Source organism: Monodon monoceros, unplaced genomic scaffold, assembly GCF_005190385.1.
Source record: "Monodon monoceros isolate NGI ecotype Baffin Bay Population unplaced genomic scaffold, NGI_Narwhal_1 Super_Scaffold_22, whole genome shotgun sequence".
Lineage (NCBI taxonomy): Eukaryota > Metazoa > Chordata > Mammalia > Artiodactyla > Monodontidae > Monodon > Monodon monoceros.
The window spans coordinates 93564760-93589822 of NW_021703779.1; the positions used below are offsets into that span (position 1 = coordinate 93564760).

At 44.0% G+C, this 25063-nt stretch overlaps 1 protein-coding gene across 1 annotated transcript; it reads right to left on the bottom strand.

The window, feature by feature from the left end:
• On the bottom strand, positions 1-25063 carry CAPN6 (calpain 6). The gene is made up of 13 exons (XM_029240623.1): positions 24919-25063; positions 18431-18610; positions 9504-9635; positions 8251-8459; positions 7546-7738; positions 6792-6985; positions 6458-6535; positions 6172-6358; positions 4197-4319; positions 3816-4018; positions 3119-3240; positions 2468-2604; positions 1-1631 (listed from the first exon to the last, which is right to left on the bottom strand). Exons 2-13 carry the CDS (start codon positions 18593-18595, stop codon positions 1449-1451), a joined length of 1926 nt encoding a protein of 641 aa, XP_029096456.1. The 5' UTR covers positions 18596-18610; positions 24919-25063; the 3' UTR covers positions 1-1448.

The window sequence follows — 25063 nt, forward strand, 5'->3', positions numbered from 1 at the left end:
AATTTATTAAACGTGAACTTTATTGTGATTTGGATTATGTAAGGCAGTGTGGTGAAGGCACTGCAGAAGTTAGACTGAAAAATATGGTAGGAAAAGGAGTGAGCTAAGAAAACTACAAAATTTTTTAAATGATCGCGTGCTGGACTAGACTAAGTATACTACAAATATGTCATTTTATTCATCATTGCAGAAGCGTTGAAATATTCTAGGAGGTGGAGCTTGGGGGATGGGGAAAGGCTTCATGGAGGAGGTGGCATTTATGCTGGGCCTTGAAGGAGGGGTAGAATGTTGATAGAGGAGATGGAGGGAAGAACATTTCAGAATGACTGACTCTAGAGAAAATTCTATAGAAGGACTGAAAAAACAAGAGGGCAAACAAACACCCCCAGGGAGTGAACGCTCCCAACTGGGAGAAAAGCCTGAGGGGTCTCAAGCCCCCCAGATGGGGTCTTCAGTACCAATGATATTAGGAGGCACAGGACAACGGGCTTGTTTGTAAACCTAGCAGCAGCAGGAGGTTTCACATTTGCAGTCAGGGGCCCCAAACTGGCGAGACTATGCCTGGATGGAGTCTGTCGTCCTTTTATCCTGCGTGGTCCTTATTCATCCTTCCTCTTGCCCGCTGACTGCCTGAACGGTAGTTGGTGCGCGCCCACGTGCGCGTGTGTGAGTGTAGGTGTGTGTGGATGCGTGGGGGACGGAGGCTTTGTCTCCCACTGCAGCTTCTTCCACTTTTCCCTCTTGTGGCACACAGCTGGCTTCCATGGAGCTGGAGCTCAGGCCCTTCCCACTGTCTGAGCCTCACGGAACTCCAGCTCTTGATTAAGCACCTAGGAAGCTTCCTCAACATGAAGGTAAAACCTACCGTGGGGGGTGACTTGGGTCAGGGCAGGACTACACTTTCCAGAGGTGGTGGTTGGTGGTGGTGGTGATGGCAGTGCCGGCGGTAAGGGCTGGGGATGTATAAACAGGCTGTGGCTGCTGGGTAAAAGGCTGCTGGGACACCTGTAGTGTTCAGTCAGGAGCTGGGATGTCAGGCTAGACCTGCTTGGCCTTGATCACCCCTCCGCCTTCCTCAACATGCCCTACAGGGTAGACATTTTGGGCATCTGAAAACAGCTAAGACATCGGTAGGGTATCCAGGCTGTTGTCGTTGTCCTGCATGAATCTCACCCCCGGAAGCCCCAGAGATCTTTCCTTGGCCAACATCTGTCTGATCTCCAGATAGGACTGTCACCTCCCCCTGTCCAGCTGCTGGAGGTATGTAGGTTATGTAGCTACTTACGCTACTCGGATGGGGAGGTATGGGGAACTTATCAGAAGAAAGGCAAAGTTAATTACTGTGAATTTCTTTCTTTCAAAAGATTATGAATCCTAGATAAGATCTAGCATCTGACAGAAAATAAAAGGATGGGAAAGCTCTGTCAGGATTCCCTGGAGCTGGAGATTTAGAGCTCAGTGAGATCATCACTGGAAATAACCTTGAAGCTGATGTGGCCTTGTTTAACTTTGGCAGTTGGACCACCCTTCTTACGCAGGTACAGGGACTTCAGATCACGGCAGTCACTGGGGTCAGCATCCAGAGTGACCTGCCCCAAGAACTGATCACAGAACTTTCGTCTGTTCCAGACCTGGAGAAACAAGTCAAGAAAGTGAAGATGAGCAACCCTCTGTAACATTGGACTTTGCCGAGTGGCATCTAGAACCTGATGCCGGGCTTTGAAAGGTCTGTTTAAAAACCAAGAGACTGTATTTCCTGATACCTCTCTGGCTAAGGGGAAAGTACCTCAAAGAGGAGAGACGAAAAGCCACCAGTCAGAGTTCAGAATCAACCTTGATCTATGAGATGGCCGCCGAAAGGCAGCTGGTCAGAAGCATTAAGTCAGAAAAACAGCCAAACCACAGTGCTCCATTCCGAGCAGCAGGGCGAGGGTCATGTGAATTGGCATATACTTCCCCACATGGGATTTACAGTACCTGTGTTAACATGCATATCTGCCAGCATGCGGGCTTCTGCCCACAATGAAAGAACAGAGGAGAGGAGATTTAGGATGGAGGTTCATAAGGAAGCCAGTGATTGTGCCTGGGGGGAGGTGTCTTCCAGTACAAAACAAACAGACAAAATCCAGGATAGGGCTTCCCTGGTGGCGCAGTGGTTGAGAGTCCGCCTGCCGATGCAGGGGACACGGGTTCGTGCCCCGGTCCGGGAGGATCCCACATGCCGCGGAGCGGCTGGGCCCGTGAGCTATGGCCGCTGAGCCCGCGCGTCCGGAGCCTGTGTTCCGCAGCGGGAGAGGCCACAACAGTGAGAGGCCCGCGTACCGCAAAAAAAAAAAACAAACAAAAACCAAACAAACAAAACAGGATAAGCCTTGCTCCGTATCCTAGACATCTGTGAGGCACTTGGGATCATCCAGTATCTGGTACTGAATATGAGCCACGTGAGGGTCCCTGTTCACATCCTTACCTGCACTATAATAGGAATGTCAGTGGTCCTTCTGTAGAAAATGGCCTGGGTGTCAAAAATGGCATGAACAGTATTCTTTTGGACAGGTGAACGGACTTCCTCCTTTCCACACTTGATGACCAAATATGGGTTTACAGCTGGAACAAAGTAACATTTATTTTTAACACAGTGATTAAAAGTCCTCTTTCTAGATAGTCAAGACACTATCTCACTAAGTCTATTCTGGGACTTTGGTTCCTATTTCCGTTTTCTTTTCTATACTTTATATAGGGATATAGAAATGAATATTAGATAGGCCCTTGCCCCAAGACTTTTATATCCCATTTTCTCTTTTTTTAAATTGAAGTACAGTTGATTTACAACATGGTGTTAATTTCTGCTGTACAGCAAAGTGATTCAGTTATATACATTCTTTTTAAAATATTCTTTTCCATTATGGTTTATCACAGGATATTGAATATAGTTCCCTGTGCTCTACAGTAGGACCTTGTTGTTTACATATATCCCATTTTCCTACCACGGTTGACAGCCGTTCTGACTTTTCTACACGGAAAACGCCATTGGAGAGAATCATGTGTGACCATCTTTTCTAACCATATATGCAATAAATGAAACTGATTTTGCTTTCCCAGACACCCCTGCAGTTCTTACTTTCATTGGCATACTTCTTCTCCAGGCCCTCGGCACTGTGCACTGTGATCTGGGTGACAACCTTGGGGTAGCCACGAGCCAGATTCCAGCAGGACATCTTGGGCATGTCCAGAGTCAGCTCCCTGGAACATCAAAAAGAAGACACGTCATCCATGACGAATGCCCTTTGATGAGGAGATAGGCTCGCCAAAGCAGACCCTGTTGTTGAAAAACACGAAATGCCAAGTGACCTAGCCCATTCCTCCTCTGACATGGCTTATATTTTATGAGTATGTTTTCCTTTCCCCTTGCTTTAAGGCCCAGCAGATAAAGATCAGAGTAGGCAGGGCTGGGGTGAAAAGGTAGCTTTGGTGACCCAGCACTCAGAACATAATAGAGGAGCAGTGAGGAGTGCCAGCTGTTTAAGAGAAGAAAGAGTCAGCCAGAGAACAGAAGATAAAATATAAGTGGAAAAGCTTAGGCTATAGGCCTGTTCTCCTTAAATGGCAGCTCAAAGCGCTGAAGCTCTGACCTCCGCAGGGAACTTCTCTCAACCCACACCACTTTGAGAAATCTTTCTCCTGCCATCACTGCAGTTAAATCTGACTTGCATAAGTTGTCCCTTTGAGTGTCCACCTAGGGGAAGAGGGCCAAGAGGGTTAGGACTGGAGGCAAAGCACAGAATGGGAGTTGGCAGGGCTGGCCAAGGAAACGGCACCTGAGCTGGACAGGCACTTCAGAGAAGATTCTCAAGAGAAACTCGCTGGTGCGGCCATGCTGGAACATAGTTGGGACAAGCACGTAGTTGCCTTTCTTCAGGTACTTGCTCAGAAACACGGTGCGCGTGTCAATATAAGTGGAGGTCCCCGCACGCTCCTGGATGTACAGGTGGTGGAGGCGGAATTTGCGGTTCATCTCCACCTGGAAATGCAAGAGAAGGAGATGCTCCATTGCACTCAAATCATAGTTTTTGCATTTGAAGATCCTAGCTCTTCTACTTTCTTTATCCCTCGACCTTTCTTAATTCCCCTAACCCCAAGCCGTCCTAATTTTGACACTGTTTGCCATCATTCTCTCTGCTCCAAAGGCCCATTCTTACCTTGAAGAGCTCAAAGCCGATGATGTAATTGTCGGGTCTTCCCATGCGGCGGTAAGTGCGCAGGTCTTTTTGCTGCAGAGACATGATGACCTTGTGCCCATCCTCGGGCACAGTGAAGATGTACTAAGGGAAAGAGGCCAGCAAGGAGCTTAGTTAGCACTTCTGTTTCAGATGAGCCAGCTCAAATTTCAGGGAAGAAAACTCTACCTTGCGAAGCAGAGACTTGGGTCATGTTCTGGGCTTTGCCATTGACTTGCTAAATGCAGATCCTAATGTTCGCTTCTCCCTATGGCATTCAGCATGTGCTGAGAGAGCCAACTTCATACCTAGGCCTTTGATGCCAAAGGGGGTATGCTTTGTTTTAATAAGTTCTTGGTAGGATCTTGGGTTTTTTAAAATTGTCCCCTTGTGGGCTTCCCTGGTGGCACAGTGGTTAAGAATCCACCTGCCAATGCAGGGGACACGGGTTCGAGCCCTGGTCTGGGAAGATCCCACATGCCATGGAGCAACTGGGCCCGTGTGCCACAACTACTGAGCCTGCGCTCTAGAGCCCGCGAGCCACAACTACTGAAGCCCGCGTGCCTAGAGCCCGTGCTCCGCAACAAGAGATGCCACCGCAATGAGAAGCCCGCGCACCACAAAGAAGAGTAGCCCCAGCTCGCCGCAACTAGAGAAAGCCCGCACACAGCAACAAAGATCCAACGCAGCCGAAAATAAATAAATTAAATACATAAAATTTTTTTAAATCTTATAAACTGTCCCCTTGTTTTTAAAAGCTGTACACAGGAAAATTTGAGAATCAACAAAGACAGAAAGCATCCTTGCTTGACTTAACCTGACACTGCAGCATTCCCCTAGGCTAGCCTCCTAATGCCAGCCCAGATGTGTGACTTGTGGAAGGGGCCGGATCCATTACCTTGGTGAATTGATGCTTTGCTATCACCATTTTAAGGATGCTGCAGTCCTTTTCTAGAGACTTCCCAAACATCATCTGTGGAATCATGGTGCCATTGGGAAGTAAGACTAAAAGGCATCAGATTTCTATCTCTCTCCCCCAACCCTCCCACCAAGACACAGGAAACAGATGCAGAAACATGCGCTCACGAGGCACCCGTCAGTTCATCCTGCACAGACACTTAAACAGTGAAGCCAAAAAGCCCATTTCCCCAGTTTGGTATATGTTCCTGATAGTGAAAGCATTTCCAGGGCTGTAAATGAAGGGGGGTGGCAATAGGAGCTTTCTTTTCTTTAGGGGCAATTAAGGTGGAAGGAATGGAGAAAACTATGAGTTAAGTAAATCAGCCCACCAGCTTTAGTGTCCTTCGAAGTGGCTGGCCAATGAAGCTCATGGAAAGAAAAGACACACTCGTGTAAGGCTGCAATATAGTCAGAAGTCTTGTCTTTGGGGTGTGCCTGGGCTTGACCTCTAATGTGTCATCTGGAATAGCATTGTAACGGGAGATGGATGGAACGGGGTCATTGACAGGGTAGCGATTCAAATCCTGAGAAGAATGACCTGGTATTCTAGATGAGAAAAGGGAGGCCTAATGATGGGGTTCAGAAGAATCACCTGCATGAGAAAGAGGACACATATAGTAAATGCGTACCCAAGAGAGCAATTAGGCAGTAAAGAAATGAAAAAGAATTGAGAAAACGTCAGGGAGCAGGTCCTTTCTCTCTAATGTGGGACCATCACAAGGAAGCAGGGAGTGTCAAAGCATACCCAGCAATATGGTCAGGAGAGAGGCAGCCAGAGGAGGTGGCTTGGATTTGATAATGTCACCAAGTCACGTCTCTACAAAGAGACACAGTCTGCTTTACAGGCATCTGAGCCAATCCCTATGCATCTTGGTTGATGAATATTACACAATACCTGCAAATGGGAGAACTGATGTCAAAGAAATACTCCAAGGTGAGACCTGGCTTCCTATTGCCTTGATAACTTGAAGGCAAAGAAAAAGAATTTGATTTAAACCTGGGGATTCTGCAGGAAGGTATCACGGTTGTTATAGCAGCCTCCTGAACGGTTCATCAGCGGATCATCATCCACAGTCCAGCATCCCACCACCGATTCCAGCTCCTTGCGGCCAAAAATAGGGTTGTTCACATTGCGGCAGACATTCAGTTCATGGAAGTTGCGGCAAAAGTCCTCCAGGCTCATCCTGAATGGAAGGAAAGAAATGAAGATGATACTTAATACCTACCCCTGCAGCTCCATGTGGAAGCCCCAATTCCCTTTAGCACAGAAAACCTCTACGCACCAAAACTCTCCATCATCAGACATAACAAGCCCCAGGTTCTTGCGATCTGCTGCAGTCAGCTGCTGCCACTCTTCAGAACTAAAGGCAAATGAACAAAGGGATAAGCCGTCATGTTCGCCATTGACTTCCTACGGTAAGCAGGATGCCAAAGGAACAGAATACATGAGGACTGGGACAGCTTTGGCTCACCACCAGCTAAGTCACAGGCCCCATGTCCGAGAAGGACCCACAGATGTCACTAAGTATTGACAGCCCACTAGCAGTCTGGAGGGATGGGATTGGGAGAACGTATAGGGCTTTGGGGATGCAGCAATCAAAGTGGAAAGCCACTCACATCTCGCTCCAGGGCCCACTCCATTCTTGTCTTCCCAAGGGGTTCCTCAGACGAATCATGTACAGCTTCTCCGTACTGAAGACCTCCACGAGTCTTTCTCCAAGACGAATCTTGCGAATATCAGTCATGGTGTACGTATGGCCCTTCAGTAGACCCCAATCAGTTTCAACTTCTTGTTCCTCCTGATTGGGAAACTGAGAGCAAAGAAAGATACATAAGGGCACAAGAATTGGGAGATCCAAGGCTTGGTTCTTCCTCTTCTTTGATTGGTTTACCCGAGTGTGGCTGGAATTAGTTCTCTTATGCAAATAGAAATTTGATCCTGCCACCTAACTTGACACAAAGCAAGCCAAGGAAAGGAAATAAAGAATTTAATATAACAACTCAAACAATTCAAATGACCCACGGTAGTACATTGATATGAAGAGCATTGAAATTTGTTGTTGGGGTTGGTTAATTCTTTGAGCAAACAGCTATAACCGCCACACCCAGGAGCAGAGGCACGAGGAATAATTTAGCAGAGACTATTTACATCAGCTCGGATGCTGCATCGGCCTCCAGCGGGATGACTGGTACGAAACGAAAACAGGTTAAAGCTCCTTAGCCTCTGCGCCAGGGCTCAGTGCCTATTGTTAGCTTTCTGAGTTTCATAATGACTTGTCCTGGATCTCCAGGGTAAGGGTGATGTTCTCCACTAAATGCCACGGTCTCCTCTGCCAGAAGTGAGCGAAGAGTGGTTTTGGTGAGTACAAACCTCAATGGAGCAACAGATCAGACCTCCTTTGGTAAATGTTTTGTACAGTTCTCCAAACAGCTTGTACTTCTCCTCAACGAGCTCAGTGTATCTTCCCTTCTGCATGTCAACAGTTTCAGCCAATGTGCCAGTGAAGTCCACGATGATATCAGTAGTGGTCAGACCATCGAGGGCTTCATAACAGCCAAGCAGCCTGGGGGCAAATATGCAAAGTTATCTTTGTAAAAGTATTTTTCCAGGTCAAGGACATCTTGTCCCCCCAAGTTAAAACAGTCCTTGCCCAGCCAGCCTTTACCAGCTAGCTTTCCTCTAGGTACAAAATGAGAGATACTTTGAGAATATAGCCACATTTCTAGGTTTAGGCTATGTTATCTAGGACGGTCCATGCAGAAACTTCTTTCTACAGGTAAATATTAGACAAGGAGAAAATCTGCGGCCATAATGCCATGTGATCTGTAGATCAGCAGCAGGAAGAGGGCACCTGGGAGCAGTAAGGGCTTAATGGAAACTGGAACAGCTGATTTCTTTCTCATCTGGAATTAGGGAGGGCCATTCCCAGGTCCAAAGCAATGCCTTGGATCTGATTGATATCCTACCCAATTTAAAGCCCAAGGCTAAGCTGGGAGAGCATGAGTTCCCAAGGACGAATGTGACCTTCCTTTCCTTGTGTAGCCTGACCACTGACTAGCCAACCCCCCTCCTTACTTGGCATAAGCTTTTTCCAACAGAGCATTCCAAAACTCATTCATGGAGGTGGAGAAGGAGAAAACGAGATCTCCATTGATGGTGGGCAGCAAGTCATCAATCACCACCTCGGTCCATTCTCCAAAATGCCAGAAACGGAAGCGAAATATCCCAGCATATTTATCTAGTTTTCGAGGGTCCCATTCCTGTTCCTTATGGTTGGGAATTGTCTGGAAATATAAGAACATTCAATCAACTGTTATTCACCAGACCATATCCAAATATTGAGATTACAATTGACTTCTGACAAATCCCATGTGGCAACAGGAAGCACACCAAATACATTTGGTTTGGGTCTAGGTAGGAAGTCCCTGGTAGGGCATTTTTTTCTGCAAGTTTTGCTCCCCCAGTTCAGTTTTGCTGAGGATAGTATTACCATGCTTGCCCTGAATACACACAGGGTGACTGGGGGCAGCAAGTTATGGGTTAAATTATTTACCACAGTTAATCTACAAACTCGATCATGAGAGACTGTCGACACAAACGTATTCGTGGTCACATATTTAACCACATAAACAAAGGCATTTTAAAAAGCAAAATCAATCAAAACACAAGGTCCCCTGTGGTTTCAGTTTTTAAAGGCCCATCCTAGAGAGTTTGTGCAGATTCTATAGACTATAGATTTTATTCACACCTTGAATAAAATTATATTTGGGAAAGTCTCCTTTTTAAATACAATTACACATTCATCTTCGAAAATTGTTATTTTCTGAAGAAAATGCTCTAATTTTTCCCAGGTCAACACTTCATTGCCTTGAACTCTGCCTAAATGCCAAAGGAATTTTTGTACTCTTGTAATTTATTAGAACCTTTTCAAGGATCTAGTTCCACCTTTCTCACCTTTTCTTTTGTTCACATCTGTCAGTGACTTCCTGGCCCCCAGTGGCTTTTTACCCCAGTAGGTACTGAGAATGCAAGTATGCAGAGCTACTGAGTCAAAGTACTGCAAGTGACAAAAGATCGCCTAATATGTGCGACAAAGCAAATAGAGTAAAATGTTAACGGTAGAATCTAGGTGAGTAAATGGGTGTTGACTGTAAAATTCTTTCAACTTTCTGTATTTGTGAACATTCTCATAATAAAATTGAGGGAAATCACCTTCAGTCATTAATACTTCTGACTTCAGGGATTAAACAATCTGAGACAGTTACGAGCTGACTTTTCCTAAAGTTACTAAAGAAGACAAGAAGGTGGAAACCGAGTGAGGTCGGTACCTTTGTCCAGTGAGACTCCTGAACAGCCAAACAGGAAAACGCAGAGACCATTGGCTTGTGCCCCAGTCTCCCTTGGGTCAGCTGGTGGTTGCTGATGTTGCCCACAATCAGACGGGGGTCATCGCAGATGTCCTGTGGATACAACAGTTGGTTCTAAGAGCCTGGGAAGTGTTCCCCACGGGTCAGTGTGAGCTCAGCTAGGCAGGACAGACTTCACAGATGAGGTAAGGTGGAAAGATTACCAGGACTTCCACAGGTAGGAGAAAGGAAAGGTTGGGGGGTTGTGGAAACAAACACAAAGCAGTAGCTCATCAAGACACAGGAAAAAGGGTCATGTGGGAAGGTGGCAGGAGAAATGGAAGAAGAGGATGCGACTGAGACAGGATGAGACGTGCTGGTGGGAGCCCTCAGACATAGCTATCATTGAGGTTTAGAGAGTTTTCACTGCAGCAGTGAGTTTGTAAAGAGAGAACGAGGGATTAGCACATTACATTCTGATCCTATTTGTCAGGATGAGATTTTCTGAAGTGCCTGTGCTCAGATGGGTGATTGCACTTAAAAGACAAGGCCTGATAGAGGTGGACATTAATGCTTCTCCCTCTCCAGAAAAATGAGTTAGGAGACCTTATACATGAAGCCCTTTCCTAACACAAAGCAGAGGCAACAGCGGTGTCCATGCAACAAGATTTCCCCACATCTTTGGATGAATACAGATGGCAGCAGCACTAATAGCAGGTGGTAATAGACCGCATCTAGGAGCACTTCAACAGATACTCTTTTCCCACAGGGCATGATGTTCAGAACCTGGACAGAATGGGGCAAGTATTTGTTTGAGGCGTATGTGTGTGTCTTTCCCCAACATATCATTAGCTGTGCCATTCCCACTGCAAGTAGGAAAATGAGGCCCAAATAATACAATTCCAGCACAATGTAATGGAGGAATTTTCAAAGCATAATCAGTGCCTAAAGGAAGGATCCCCAAAATTTCCCTGGTGGTGGACAAAATAATTTGAATAGTGGTGGTAATGTTCACGCCAAAGCCTTAAGAATGACTAGAGTTAGCAGTTGGACAAGGGAGAGGGATGGAGGCATAAGGAGTAGAGAGACAGTCATGGACAGAGGTATAGTCACATACATGACACCATATAATTGAAGACATGTTTGCGTGACTCAGAGTATCAGCCCTTGCAGAGTTCAAAGGCAGGAAATACCAATGAAGTCTTGGGTAGATGGAGACAGCTTCGTGGAGGAGGCCGTTGGCCAGTACCTTGACATTTTTCTTACCCAGCAGAAATAAATCCTAGTCTCAAATGGAAAGAAAATCTAGACATATATCCTTTAAAAAATTATTAAATAGAGACAGCTATATTTTTCTGGTTCTCAAACCTCTTTTTTTTAATGGACATAATTCTCCTTGATGAAGGGTCTGGTCTACAGAATGAAACATTCCATATATTCTTTAAAAGCCAAAATAACTCTGGAAAGGAATAGGCATTCTGGGCAAGGACAAGTCCAAACTGAAGATTAATTGGTCATTCCTTTGCCAAGAGGAGAGTTAGGTGGGTTGTCATCAGCTTTGGTTTTCTGGTCTTTTTTTTTTTTTTTTTTTTAGATGCATGTCTGGTGTCTCATTACTTTTTTGTCTTAGTAGAAGGCTTCTATCTTACTAAATTTTTTCATGCGTTGGGAGCTGCCTGTTTTTTCACTTATTGAACATAAAGCAGGTGTGTTGGGTGGATTCAGTCCTGATATCCTTTCTCTTCTGATTGTTTCTTTGCCCTTTCTAAGATGGGACGAAATACAGTTTTTCCTTTCTGAGTCAGGCGTTACCATTTTATTTGTAGCAAGATGTAAAGTTATACAGTGATTTCTGGGACTTAGATGATGCATATAATAGTTTCCAAGCATGAAAAAACAATAAAGTAAACATCGATATGTGGAAAAGTGTGTTTTTAGATTATTAAGACAAATTATTTGCTGGTTTTATGTAGAGTTATTAGTGGTTGGGGTGACATTAAAGTGTCTTGATTTTCCACAAGGCTTTAATTCACAGCAGGGATCTAGGCTCAGCAAACACTTTTGGCATGTCAACTTCTATTTAAGACCTAAAGGATCATGTAAATAAGCAAAAAGACATGGAAACAGAACTCAAATTCAGGAACTGGATAATTATTCTCCTGTCGACTAATGTGAATGTGATTTATATATATATATATATATATATATATATATATATATATAGTGTGTGTGTGTGTGTGCGTGTGTGTGTGTGTGTAAAGCTGTGTGTAATCATGGGAGAATATACATTTGGGCAAAAAATCCACCTTATTTTCCATTTCCTCTCATAAACTGGCCCATGCCCCTGTTTTACTTCACCACTCTTCATACATGATGGATGGCTACTTAACAATGTGTTTTTAAAAATGAGTTAACAGTCCATAGACTGTCAAACCTGGAAGGAATTTAGAGACAATTTAGTCAACCTGTTTATTTTACAAATGAGGAAACAGGCTCAGAGAAGGGCAGTAACTTGCCTCTCCTGTCATTTAGCTAGTTGGTAGACCTAGGACTAAAGTTTTAGGTTCTTCAGTTAGAGAAGGAACCTCTAGACATCAGCTGGTTCATCCTTTTGCCTTTAAGTTGATCAATGGTCGCCATGCAAAGGATAATACTGTGAAGCTCTTCAGGGGTGGAGATGCAACTCATTGTCTCAGTCATCCATCCCAGTGTTTTATGTCTCTTTGCTTAATGCTCACCTAAAAGCTCTCCATCATTCTGGAAGACTGGCTTAACTCATGTCTTAGCTTTTGGTTCTAGGCTAGATATCACCAATGTGCTTTAATCTCCTCAGTTTCATCCACTAAGTATGAATCAAACTCTTAGGTATGTCAGCACCGTGATGTGAAGCATGGGAGAACATTTTTATTAAGCCACATTTTTTTTTTTGCCTCTTTAAGGAAGTGAAAGACTAGAAATAGCTAAGGAGGTAGAAAGGGTAAAGGGTAATGAGCCAATGCAAATCTAACAGCCAAATGGACTTTTTGGTGACAAATTTGAAAACAATGAAATGGATATTTATTGAATTTTCCCCTAGATTTAGACAACTGGCTATAATTCCTGCGGGGGTAAGGAAGCAAGGCTGGAGACATTTTCCTGTAAGTCAAAGCTGGGATGCAGAGTGCAGATGGGACATTTCAGCCCAAGCTCTGCTGAAATGGTAGGGAGTGGAGCTGGAGGAGAGGTCACAGCTCACATAGTCACATATTTGGGTGGCTTGAGAGGTAGGGAAGATTGCTGAACCTCTAATGGTTCCCAGCTGTGTTGGCCTAGTCGACGTGATCCTTGAACTGGGCTGTTTGTCAAGGCAAAATAATTTCTTAGGGGGAAAATACACAACTAGGAAGTCAAGCACCAAGAGTAAATCCAGGAATGGTCTCTGCAGACCCCTATCCCTGAGCCAAAGCCTTCTACTGATACAAGCAAAGCAGCATCTCTAGGAAGTATGTTCTCTTAGCTGAGCATTGAGAGATCCTCCTATTGTCCTTACCTCATCTCCTTTCCCAGAGACCTCTGGGTGGGGGGAGGGAGGCATACAGTTATAAGCCTTGGAGCCCCACGCATGTCACTCTATGTGGCTCTCTTCGCACCTACCACATCCACATATTTAGCAATTTTTTTTTTTTACACAGGTGAAATTTGCTGACAATAAACATTGAGGTCCGGGGTAAACCTCAAAAACCACAGTAAAATGAAAGGCTGCCTAGAAAACCAGCAGCCGGAAGAGTGGAGGCATTTCAAAAGTGCTATGGGCAATCTAGCAGTCCCATGGGGATGAGGACAGTGTGGACACTTACAAGTGAGGCCGGCCCTGCAGTAGGTACATTAGGACTAAGTCCAAGGCTCTAAGTCGTCCCAGAAGGCCCAGGGCTGCCATCCAGGGCCTGAGGGCTTTATCAGCTAGTCCAAGCAACCATTATCTTATCCTTAGAAAATTGTACCATCTCCAGACACGGCATTTATAGGTGGACCTCGGCTCAGGGACCAATGTTGAACCACCTGCACAAGGAGTCAACTTTACTTGCTGGGGAGTTTTGCTTCTGCATGACGATCTTGTCATTGGTAAAACATTCTCTTCCTTCCCAACCCCTCCAAGGAAAACTCAATATGGAACCATAGAATAATATCTTAAGCCCAACTTCCACTTCCAAACTGGACAAGCAAGTCACTACAGAATTATCTTCTTCTTTAAACCTTCAGACTGCCGCAAGGAGACTCCAGGTGTAAATCCCAAACTGCTTTATTGGGAAAAATTTATATATCCGTGCAATGGAATACAGTTCAGCGATAAAAAGAGACATACATGCTGCAACATGGATGATCCTTGAAAATCACGCTAATCTAAAGAAGCCAGTTACTTTTATGATTCCATTTTAAGTGAAATGTCCAGAATAAGCAAATCTAGACAGAAACCGAAAGTACATTACTGGTTGCCTGCGACTGGGGGGAGGAGGGGTTTACTCCCTGCAAATGTGCACAAGGGATTGTATTGGGATGATGCAACTGGTCTAAAACTGGATTGTGGTGATGTTTGCACAACTCTGTAAATTTATTTTAAAAACTCATTGCTTTGTATACTTAAAGCAGCTGAATTTTATGGTGTATAAATTGTACTTTGATAAAGCTGCTAGCGTTTTTTAAATTCAGAATCTAAAATAAATAGGACAGATGGCGAGAGTATTGGCCTATTCAACCCTTTTCGATTGTGTCAACAGAGAAAAACACTTAGGACCATTCACGTGGAGGCACGTGATCTCTGGGAAGAAAAAGAAATTCATGAACAGTCTAGGCCAAAACTACTCTACAGAGGTGTCCCATTCAGCTGGGTGTTGGAAATTTCTATTAGCACAAAGAGAGAAATATTTCCTCCTTTAACGGGGTCCCTCATATGCAATCTCTCTCTGCTTCTAATGTGCCCTCTCAACCGATCCCTCCCATTCCTCCCACCTTTGCTTTAATCCAGAACCTCATCGGCCTCTTCTCACCCAAGGTAGTGAAAAGACCTGGGCAAGGGCCATGGTAGTGGAGGCTGAACTCAGAACTTGACCAGGAGAGCTGCCAGATCTTGTGCAGGTGCCCTGGCTTCCTCCACAGCTGGCTGTGCAATCCCCAAAAGGCCTTGCTCCATTTTAGCAGGAGAATAGCTGTGTCTGACTCGAAGACACCATTGTAGCTGGGTACGACTCAGTCAGGAAAAAAGCCAGAGGCGGGTAGGAGGGGAGAGTCGCTGGAGAAGAGATTTTCTGTGGGAATTTGGTGGCTAGATTTCAGCCTAAAAATCCTACCTGCCGCCTTAGGATCACACTGTAACTCAGGGGAACTCAGCTCTTAGAATCTGCTAAGACTTTATATGTTGAAGGTCCAGGAGGACAGGAAAGCCCAGGAGGACAGGTATCAGGCAATATAGCTGTGTACCCAGGAAGCTAGGCCAGTAGCTGGGGTCATTGGACCAATGGAGGTGTTAAGGGGAAGGATCTTCCTCTGAAAGGTATGGGCAGATGAAGTGGCACCGAACAATTGCAAAACACTCTCATAACCCCTGCCTATCTAAAGTGGCTCCTTAGGGTGCAGCAGGGGAGTGGCAAGCGGGAAGAGGGGAGCTCAATCCTGCCCTAGGATGGTGGCGCTGGACTGCATTTGGTTGGTTTGATTAGCAGTGGTGTTTACAGACATGGAGGCTTCGCAACCCAGGAGGGAAAGAGACAGAAAATATCTGGTTAATCGTGCTTCTTCCATTTTAGAGACTTCAGAAGCTAACCCTGTTTGAGTATGAGGCGAGGTGGCATGCCAAGGGACAAGATGTCTGTAAGCTTCCCTGTAGATGAGGATCTCAACCTTGCCAATGAGGCAGGTGAGTCCAACGACCCATCTGGTCTTCCTGAGCCAATTTAGAGAGGCTGTCTCTTGGCTTTCCTGATGGGAGGCCAGAGAACTTGGACGTGGTTCTTGCCCCTAGGCTTGGCCTCCACTCTGGCTGGAGAGGAATCTCCAGCTTTTAGAAGCAGACTCAGATGGTGGTCCGGAACCTTGTTTTTCCCCCTCCTCCCCACAAGAGTCCCCCGCCCCAACTGCTCCAATCCACCATGATCTCCTTTTCTTCAAAACCCTCTATGATTTACTGGCTATATGCCTGAAAATAGCATTTCCTCTGTGTAGCAGTAATTTCTTATTTAACTCTTCGATAGCTCAATATCCATCTCGTCAGCTGGAATGGGAATCCCTCACCCCAGGCCTCGTCTGTATCTTGCACAGAGGCTGGCATAGAGTAAGCGCTCGATGAATGCTTCTCAACTGACTCTCTCTTTGGGCCTAATTAAGACTAAGCTCAGAGTATGCTCTCAAAAGGGAGAGTCTGGATCAATTAATGGGTGTACAGCATCAACACAGTGAGGGGGAATGTGAGAACTTACTGGAGGGAAGCTACCTATTTTACCAAAAGAGACACGAGCAAATCTATCTCCCTGACATGGCTGCATGGTAGAGTAAAAACTAATACAGGCTTTGGAGTCAAACCTGGATTCAAATCCCAGCTTGTTAGTAGTCTGACCCTGGGAAAATTCTTACCTTCCCTCTGAGACACAGTTTCCTCATCAATAAAATGAACATAGTATCTACCTTTATTTTTCACACCAGGATAAAAGAATTACATCAAAGTGGTTTTTAAAGATACCTGCCTTACTAAGCTATAGCAAATTAAGATGAAATGAAAAAATGTATAGAAAACTCCAAACACAGTATCTGGGCCCATAGTAGGCATGCCCTAAATGCTTATGCCTTGTTCCACCCCATTCACTCTCTCTTTCTGACACTCCCTCACCTTGGAGGGGGTATCGCTTGCCTCAGAGGCAAGATGGATTATTGCAGTGGTTACTAAGTTTTTTTCCTTCCCTGCTAATTCATCTAGGACTCAATCCACAGAATTTGGAAGATGAAGGCAAAGGACAAAGGACTGAGCCAAGATGGGGGAGGGAGGATGTGTCTAAAGACGGGCCAATGCAGGAAGCACTGTTGGCTTGGTTCACATCAGGAGAATGGCTTCATGTTGGCTTGCGATTTTACTGCCCGTCAGATCTCCTGCCACCTCGTCCAGGACCTCACCCCCATCCATTATTCCTTCTTTCTTCTGTGTCTTTAACCTCTCCTTTACTATTTCCTCCTTAGCCTATAAATATGTTCAAGTCTGTCCTATTTGTAAAAGACACCCTCCCCCAGAAAACCTCCCTCGATTCCCTGCCTTCTTTTCAGCTACTTCTGCCCTATCGATCTCCTTTCTTTCACAGCCAACCATCAACAAAGAGTGGTGGCCCTCATTATCACCGTCCATTCATAAGAGTGGCTCCCAAACAGCATATTTCTATTTTCTCCATGCATTTGTTTTCCAGATTTGTATTGCAGGTCAGTGATCTACAGGGATGTCAACAACTGGAGGCACAGAAACTGAGCAGCAGTGTAATCTTCCTTCTGATGGAGAGAACTTCTCCAACTCTTATATTCTCAGCGACTATCATACTTTATGGGCAAAAATGGAGACATGTCCTCTGAGTCACATAGAAAACAAGAGCCTTGACGTGACCCATGTATCTTGGCACCCCCTGGTGGCAACCTACATAAACCGAAGTAGCTCTTGTAAGAACTCCCTTCAGGAGTTCAAGCTGTGGAAATTGTTCATTGAAGAAAGCGAACCTTGAGTTGCTGACTGAGATGGTTAATAGTGCATAAAAAAGGTACATCATGAAATAGGATCAGAAGGTTTTCAGGATATGGTGAAAGTCCAAGAATTTGCATTTCATAACAGCCCTTGTTGGCTTATATACCTGGTCACCCACTTTGGGAAGGAGCCCAGGTTGAATATCCTTCTATCTAGTCATACCCTTTAGATATAACCAGGTTACTGTTTATTCTCCAGATTCCAACATCCTATCATTTTGTACATTGACCTCCCACTCATGTAGGACTTGTAAAGGGCTTCTGAGACTTGCTTTAGAGACACAACATACAGATGTTCCACAGAGAACCATAGTAACTATGAATAGGTGGTGAAAGATATACAATCTTACTTGGATCCCACTTTGCTAATTGTGGGAGAATACAGACGATGGTATCCAAAGAGCAGCAAAGAAGTCTCCCTCCGCCAATTCAAACTCCATCTTGTTGAGTTTATTTCATTTATGCTCACCATATAAGTTTTTCTCTTCAATGGTCTGAGATTATCTTGAAGTTGCTGTCATAGGTAACTCAGTAAAGAAACAAGAGTATAGTTGCTTTCTGAGTTACCATATTTACTCAAATGAACTTCCAAAAGAAAACAAGCATGGTATATCTCTTTTTTGTTCTTTCTAAATTACTAAATCTGATAAAATGTGACTAAAATTCAAGATTCCTCAAGTTAGAGCCAGAAGCACAAATCCATAAAACTTCCCATTTTAAAGCTGTCTGCGGGGAATTCTTAGGGCAGTGAAAATATTCGGATACCATAATTATGGTTATATGTCATTATACATTTGTCCAAACCCATAGAATGTACAACACGAGGCGTGAACTCTAATGTAAATTATGAACTTTGTGTGATTATGATGTGTCAGTGTAAATTCACCAGTTGTAACAGAGGTACCACGCTGAAAGGGGGCATTTGATAATGGGAGAGGCTCCGTATGTCTGGGGGCAGGGAATACATGGGAAATCTCTATACCTTCCTCTTAATTTTGCTGCGCTCTAAAGATATAAAAAGGATATTATGCTATAAAAGAATAAATAAAGTTGTCTGCTAAACTGGTCTATACGCAGTGGGCTGTGTGAGTGAAATAGTGGACCAAGTAGATTTATGATGAAAGAGATCAAGAGGGAAACAGAAATTGAAACAACAAAGTTACCTGGGGACGTTTCCACACCACCTTCCCAGGAAGCAGTCGGTTGTAGAAAAGTGAATCATTCTCAGGCAAAAAGGTTGGATCACAGAAAAGTCTACCATCCCTGATGCATTCCTGCTTCAGTTCCTGGTACTTCTGGTTTTTGAAGAGCTTCAGAGGAGGACCCATAATGTCAAACTACGTCTAGAATGAGAAAATTGTTGTTATTGAAGGAAGAAGTTCTCAAGTCTTTTAAAGATTCCCTGAGATTAGACAAACAGTTGTCATCCCAGTGATTTATTCCCAGAGCTGGGCACCTCGGTTTTAGCTTTAAAGGAAAAGTCACCATTTTCAGGGAAAGAAGGGCCCAGGGTCTGCAGCAAATTCGTTTGGGGGTTGGGATAAGGCATCTAAACCATTTCTGGGTCTCAGTTTCCTCATCTGCCAAATGGGATAATATGGGCCTTAACAATCTTACTGGAAAAATAGATAATAAACGTTAAGATTGCTAGTTAAACGTGAGTCATTATAATTTAAAGGGCAATCTTCCAACTTCCACTGGCAGGGAGGAGTTCAAGCACAGAAAAATTCTAAATTTGAAGAGAAAGGGGGAAAATCGCTTTACTACATTCAGAATAATTTGGTGCCCTGAAGGGCCACACACTTTGTGCTTGAGGAGAGAAGCAGCCCCTTTCACTTCTAACAAGCCCTTTTACAACAATTCCTTCCCTTTTATCATTAAAGAGGTTTGCGTTTTTATTACTGGCCTGGGAAGACTAATGCAAGAAACAGAGCTCAGCAGATGGCCTCCAAAGACAAGGAAAGATAGAAAGATTGTATGTGTCTGTCTTCTTCAAAGTCTAATGTGCAATCATTGGCCCACCATAAAAGGCAGACTCCGAAATTCAGTTACACTAATTTGGTGGATTCTTATCCCATGTCAATACACTGTTGCTTTCTTTTCTTAAAAAAAAAAAAACACAACAAAACAACTCTCACATGGCTATACAGAGAATTAATATAGTGGCTCTTCGGGCAATGTCTGTCAGAGTGTGCCACACTCAAATGCCCCTGACAACTGGTTTTTATGAGGATAATTTGAAAGGTAAATTTGATTTTAAACAGCTTTGGGGTGATAATAGGGTTTTCAATGACTTTGCTTGATTCACAAAGGTAGATTTGTAATGATTTTAATGATCTTCTGGTGACAGTCAATGGTAAATAGAAGGGGGCTGTAAAATCTATATGCACCAAGTATATCAAAAATATATTTTAAGGATAACGGTGTCTATATTCTATGATTACATGAGGGTTGAAACAAAAAACCTGGCTAAGGTCAGAGCGTCTGCTAAAAAATGGATGAAATTTGAAAAAAAAAGGCTAATTCATTAGCACTTTAAAGAATATCTGTGTAGGTAACACAGCTCAAAACTCAGTTAATAATGAGGCAGTTGCTACTTTATAAAAAGTGTAATATTAATCAGACCTGTCTACTATCTTACTTCCTGTTCCTTTAGTATTACATTGAAATGCCTTACTGGTAAAGAAGTCTCCCCATTTGAAAACCATAAAAAAATTTAATTCGATGTTATTTGCAACCTACAATATATGTAAACAAACTTACCCTTTCTCTGAATCCAAGGAATAAGAAGCTGAAAATAACCAGTTTTTCCATAGCCTTGTTTATTGGCAATTGTTTTTCAAATGGAAGGCTACAGGAAACTGGAGGTACTGAAATGCTTTCAGTCATCAGATTTAAGTCTGTCCACGGGTTTTAAATATTAACGTGTATTTCACTGTGTTTGAAGTCGTGGACAGTATCAGTAATAGTTTTCCATTAAGCAGCATCAGAGCCAATCTGAATGTATGCCCAGGCTCCTTTCTGGGGCCTTTTACAAATGGACCCCAATTTTTACATGTGCTCAAACTTACAACAAATCCTACCGTGCCTCTTGCTTTTCCTGGAAGGTTGGGTGGATTGCCAGAGGCTGGGGACTGCAAATGGGGGATCGTCTGGGACAATTAGGATATTTAGTTTCCCAGAGCCTCCTAGTTCCTGAACATTTTGGATAAGTGAGCATTTCCTGCTCTTGGGAAGGCCCGCTGCTGCTGCCAGTCTACCTTGTTACCTAGTCAAATGGCGAGGCAGGCAAGGAGCCTGCAAAGGGAATCCCTACTATATAAAGAGGCCTGTCTACAGATAGAAACAGCATCAATTGAGAAGAAAATCAAGTTTGATTTTCAAAACCGCTATGATTCCAGTCGACTTTATCAGAGACAGAATGTACAGCTGGTGCAGATAATTCAAGCTTTTTGGGTGAGGGCACATGCATTTTGGGGGCACACAGAAAATAAGGAATAGCGAGCAATAGCCTCAACTTTGACAGGCATTCGTTAGAGTACAATTGCAGTCCCACGCCCCGTCGGACTTGCAGAGTAGAATTGCCCCCAATTTCTGACTAGGTAGCAGAAAACTCTATTCCATTTGCTGTGACCTTGGTTTCTTTGTGCCTCGATTTTCTCAACAGGGGAGTGGGGTTATTTATCTTGCCCTCCTTACACTGTGGCTCTCCCTAATGAGATGGTTAGTGTACAGGTGTTTCGAATAAGCAGAAAGGGCTCCATAAGTGCAAGATACACACTGTAAGCCCTCTCACTGCCTGGCACAGAGCTAGGTACCCAGCCATCGTTCAGGAAATATTTGTGGAATGGATGAATGTCTTATGTAGAAAATTAATGTTTGTGTAGCAATTTATTGTTTGAAGGGTGCATTTCAGCTCATGTCCTCTTCATGGCAGCCATGTTTTGTAGATGTTATCTGTGCCCTTCATTTTGTATCTCCAGAAATGGCAGCTCAGACAAGGGGCAGCTAGAAAATGGCGGAGCTGACTCAAAGCCTGGTCTGTGTTAACACCCGATTTAGTCTACAGCTTTCTATCACACCACACTGCTTCTTTTGCTCACTGCCTTCTTAAAGAAGGGAATTTTTTTTTTTAGCTCAAATGAGGAAAACCCTCCAAAGCAAACATGATACCTAACTTGGAGGCATTCTGCCTAGAATTCATTGCCGTGGTAGATATTGAAAAGGTTCTTTATTTCCATGGTTTGATGAGCATGGGAGAATCCAAACACTTCACATCTCAGGGTTCATCAGTTAAGTCTCAGAAAACTTTTGGAAAGTCAGAAATTTGTCTTGGGTTTGTCATCAACAACTTGCCCTGTCAGGGTATAGGAGAGTGGAGAAGGGAATGTTCCTTCTTTGCTATCTTACTGTACCCAGCTGTGAAGACAAGAGAGCCTTCAGGTTAAAGACCACATATAGGAAAGTCAGTAAACAGAAGCAAAGCTGGGGTTTTGAGTATCAACCAAAGAAGGCCTCCAGCTAACAAAGGGAACATGCACATTTAAGAAGGGGGACCTTGTGTCCTGAGGGCTAGTATTATGGGTGGTTGGGTGAAAAAGAGTGTGGAGTTTTGTATTGAGACAATGGTCTTAAGAAGTACTGTTTGAGTGGGGATCCTTCATCCAGAGAGAATGAAGAAGGCCGTGTGAACCAGAGCTAGTGGGAGGGGTGGCTCCAGGGTGTGGTGAGTTAGGAGTTGCCAGGGAAAGTTGAGGGAGCCTGCCACGTGGAACACGAGGCCACAGTTAGGAGAGGGGGCTTTTGCTACTCACCGGACTAGAAAGCTTGGGAAGCTGGACAAAGTCTTAAGAGGAAAATCATTTGTTCTTTACCTGTGGGTCAGCCTTAGAGTAGAAACCAGATTTTGCTCTTAAAAATGAAATCTGCCTCAGTTTACTCAAGAGAATTATGATCTGATAAGAGGAAATCCAGTCTGTGGTTTACAACCTGCTTTCCATTGCGGTGAGTGGGAGGGCAGGGGATGGCATTTAAGGGGGAGAGAGAGGGAGAACAGGGCCCCCGAGAGTGTTGTTCCTGGCTGTTTTCTCCTTTTCCCCAGTTTCCGCCTTGTATTCTACTTGGGGCAAAATCGGACGTCAAAGCAATTGGGAGTTTGCAGAGCAAAGTGAATACAGAAGACTTAACTCTGCCCTGGCATGAAGTAGCAGCCACTTTCACCACAATCGGGAGTCTCTATCCTCACCCCTGGGGGTGGTGTGAGGAGAGAAATGGGGCTTGGAGAAGGAGAAGTAATCAAAATTCAGCATCCACATTTTACCCAGAGAAGAGTTGCTTTCCACGTCTACACAGGCAGAAGCATAGCCACACCTTAGAGAATGCATCTACCAAGGAACGTATGGTTCTTCAGATTCAAATTGTTGGCCAGATATTCTGAGGTCTGAAAGGGACCACAAAAGTCCTCTGATCCAGCCTTATATAGAACACATCTACTCTGCCCATAGAGAAGACCCTATTCAAAGAAATTCCAAGAAAAAGAGTGCACAATTTCCTTTAATTCCATTGTTGCAGAACTCTATCAAAAAATGAAAAGCAATTCAAAATCATGAAAAGAGCACACATAGTCAGGAGATCCAGTCCCAAATACCATCATTTAGTGTAGATAACATCTCTGTCCCTCAGTTTCCCCATAAGAGCAATGGGAATAAAATGGCTGCCCCATATACACCTCAGGGTGTCATTGGGGAGATCTAACAAAATTAGGAATGTGAACATGCTTTTTAACTATTAAGGATAAGACCAATATAGGGCAGTAGTATTAGGAAGCGCTCGTTCTAAGCAAGTAAAATCCCTTTTCTGTCCTTAGTGGAAAATGAGGAGATTTGATCACATACTTTAAGTAAGACACACACAAACATTTGAAAGATCAATATAAAATGGCCCCTCTGCCATTCAGTACCTCCTCTCTCTTCCACCTCTCCATGTTGGCTGACTTGCCCCACTACCCCTTTTATTTTTCCCTCTTGGCTGGAATAAGCCCATCCTATAAGTCTAATTTTATAGCCCTGCGAAAATCTAATTCCAGTTTTTCTAGAATGTTACATTGGATGGACTCTTAGAGATAGATCACTTAGTCCAATTCCTTGCTTTTACAGGAAGGTGAAGGGACTTGTCCAAGGTTGCACAGTTAGTGACAGAGCTAGCACTAAAACCTGGCCCTCCTGACCCGTTTTCCACAATTAAAAAAAAAAGCCGGGGGAGCATGCCAACACAAAACCTCAAGACATTGCTTTTGAAAATTCTTATTGTCCTCTTCTTACAAGAATGCACTTAGGAGTTTTGTTTTTGAATTGCTGTCAGAAGGTGAGATGATTTCAAATCAAGGCTAATCAAAGAAACACTGTTTTGGGGTCACAAAGGGGCTTTTTCTGCTTTTAATTTAGGAACTGAAAACTCCCAAGGATACGGAAAGCCTGCTTTTTAACCTATTCCTGACTACACAAGTGTTTAGACTTCTGCCTCGCCTGCTAAGGACTCTAAGGATAAATAAAGAATGCTATTCAAATCCAAAGTATTCATAAACGCACATGCGCGTCTGTGCACACACACTCACATACACACAAACTGCAAGAGGAATGCAAGTTAATTAGCCGTCCCCCGTAGAATCTTTTCCTAAATTCCTTCAGACTATAAAACGTCCTTAATTTCACAACAAATATTAGCGAATGAGGCATTAGTCAAATTTCAATAAAAACATTAATTACAAACCAGGATGCTTTATCCTGAAGCCAGAAGTGACTGTCAGGATGGCAGAATTTGTTTAATTTTCCTATGTGCTTGTCACCACATTTCAAGCTCCAAATCCTCAGAACCAATTTTTAAGTGCAATGCTCCAGTTCTTTTGCCACCCCGTTCTCACCCCAGCCTGCTCTGGTCAAGTAGTCCAGCTAAGCCCCCAGAACAATGTAGTTGCGGTAGAGACGGATAGAGCCCCCAGCTGCAAATCTAAGTTTACACCAATGCGAGAATCAGAGAAAAACAAAACCAGGCCAGCCAGGGGCTGATCATGAAATAGCCAAGATCAACCTGTCACCAGGACAGGAAGACCCCGGCTCTGCAGACAGGACAGACTCTGCTACCATTCCCTCCTGTGCAACAGTGTACCACCTATGGACCCCACTTCCAGGGCTTAAAGACCTTTTGCACACAGTGTGGCTCCAAGATTCTGCCTGCATTTCAACAATTTGCCTACAATTGCGGGTCAGCAGAAGCTAGAATAAAGCCCTGAAAATGGGGATTCTCTCCCCCTCACACTCGCCTCCCAGGTTTGTCCTTCCTTACCAGGTATTTTAAGTAACAGGAGACCAAAAAACAAAACAAAACAAAACCCTAGCAGATATCACCAGAAAAGTCTCATGGCCAGACAACCACAATTACCCCTTGCCCCCCCCCTCCAAATAAGCAATCCAAAATTCCATTAGTTTTGAAGTTTCTAAACTGCTATTATGCACATACATTCGATCCAGACAAACCATAAAATGATAGCTGCGGAGTTTACCTATAAAGTGCAAGTTCCTTAATTTCATTTAGACTCTAAGTTATCCAGCAAATAAAATTGCAGGATGAGTTTGCGAATGTCCTCTCTCCTCACCTGAGTTATCCAAGGAGCCTTGTTGCTGCTGCTGCTGCTGCCGCCGCTGCCGCCTCCGCTGCTCTTAGCCAGGTAACCCCTACAAAGTCTGTTCAGTCAGTGCGGCTGAACAAAGATTCTGGCTTTCTTAACCTGAAAACTATTT

Excerpts from the sequence above, each read along its gene's own strand:
- CAPN6 (XM_029240623.1), bottom strand. The coding sequence starts at position 18,595 with ATGGGTCCTCCTCTGAAGCTCTTCAAAAACCAGAAGTACCAGGAACTG. Across the intron at positions 7,739-8,250 it reads TTGGAAAAAGCTTATGCCAA|GCTGCTTGGCTGTTATGAAG; the intron begins GTAAGGAGGGGG and ends ATTTGCCCCCAG. Across the intron at positions 3,241-3,815 it reads GAAGTGCCTGTCCAGCTCAG|GGAGCTGACTCTGGACATGC; the intron begins GTGCCGTTTCCT and ends TTGATGTTCCAG.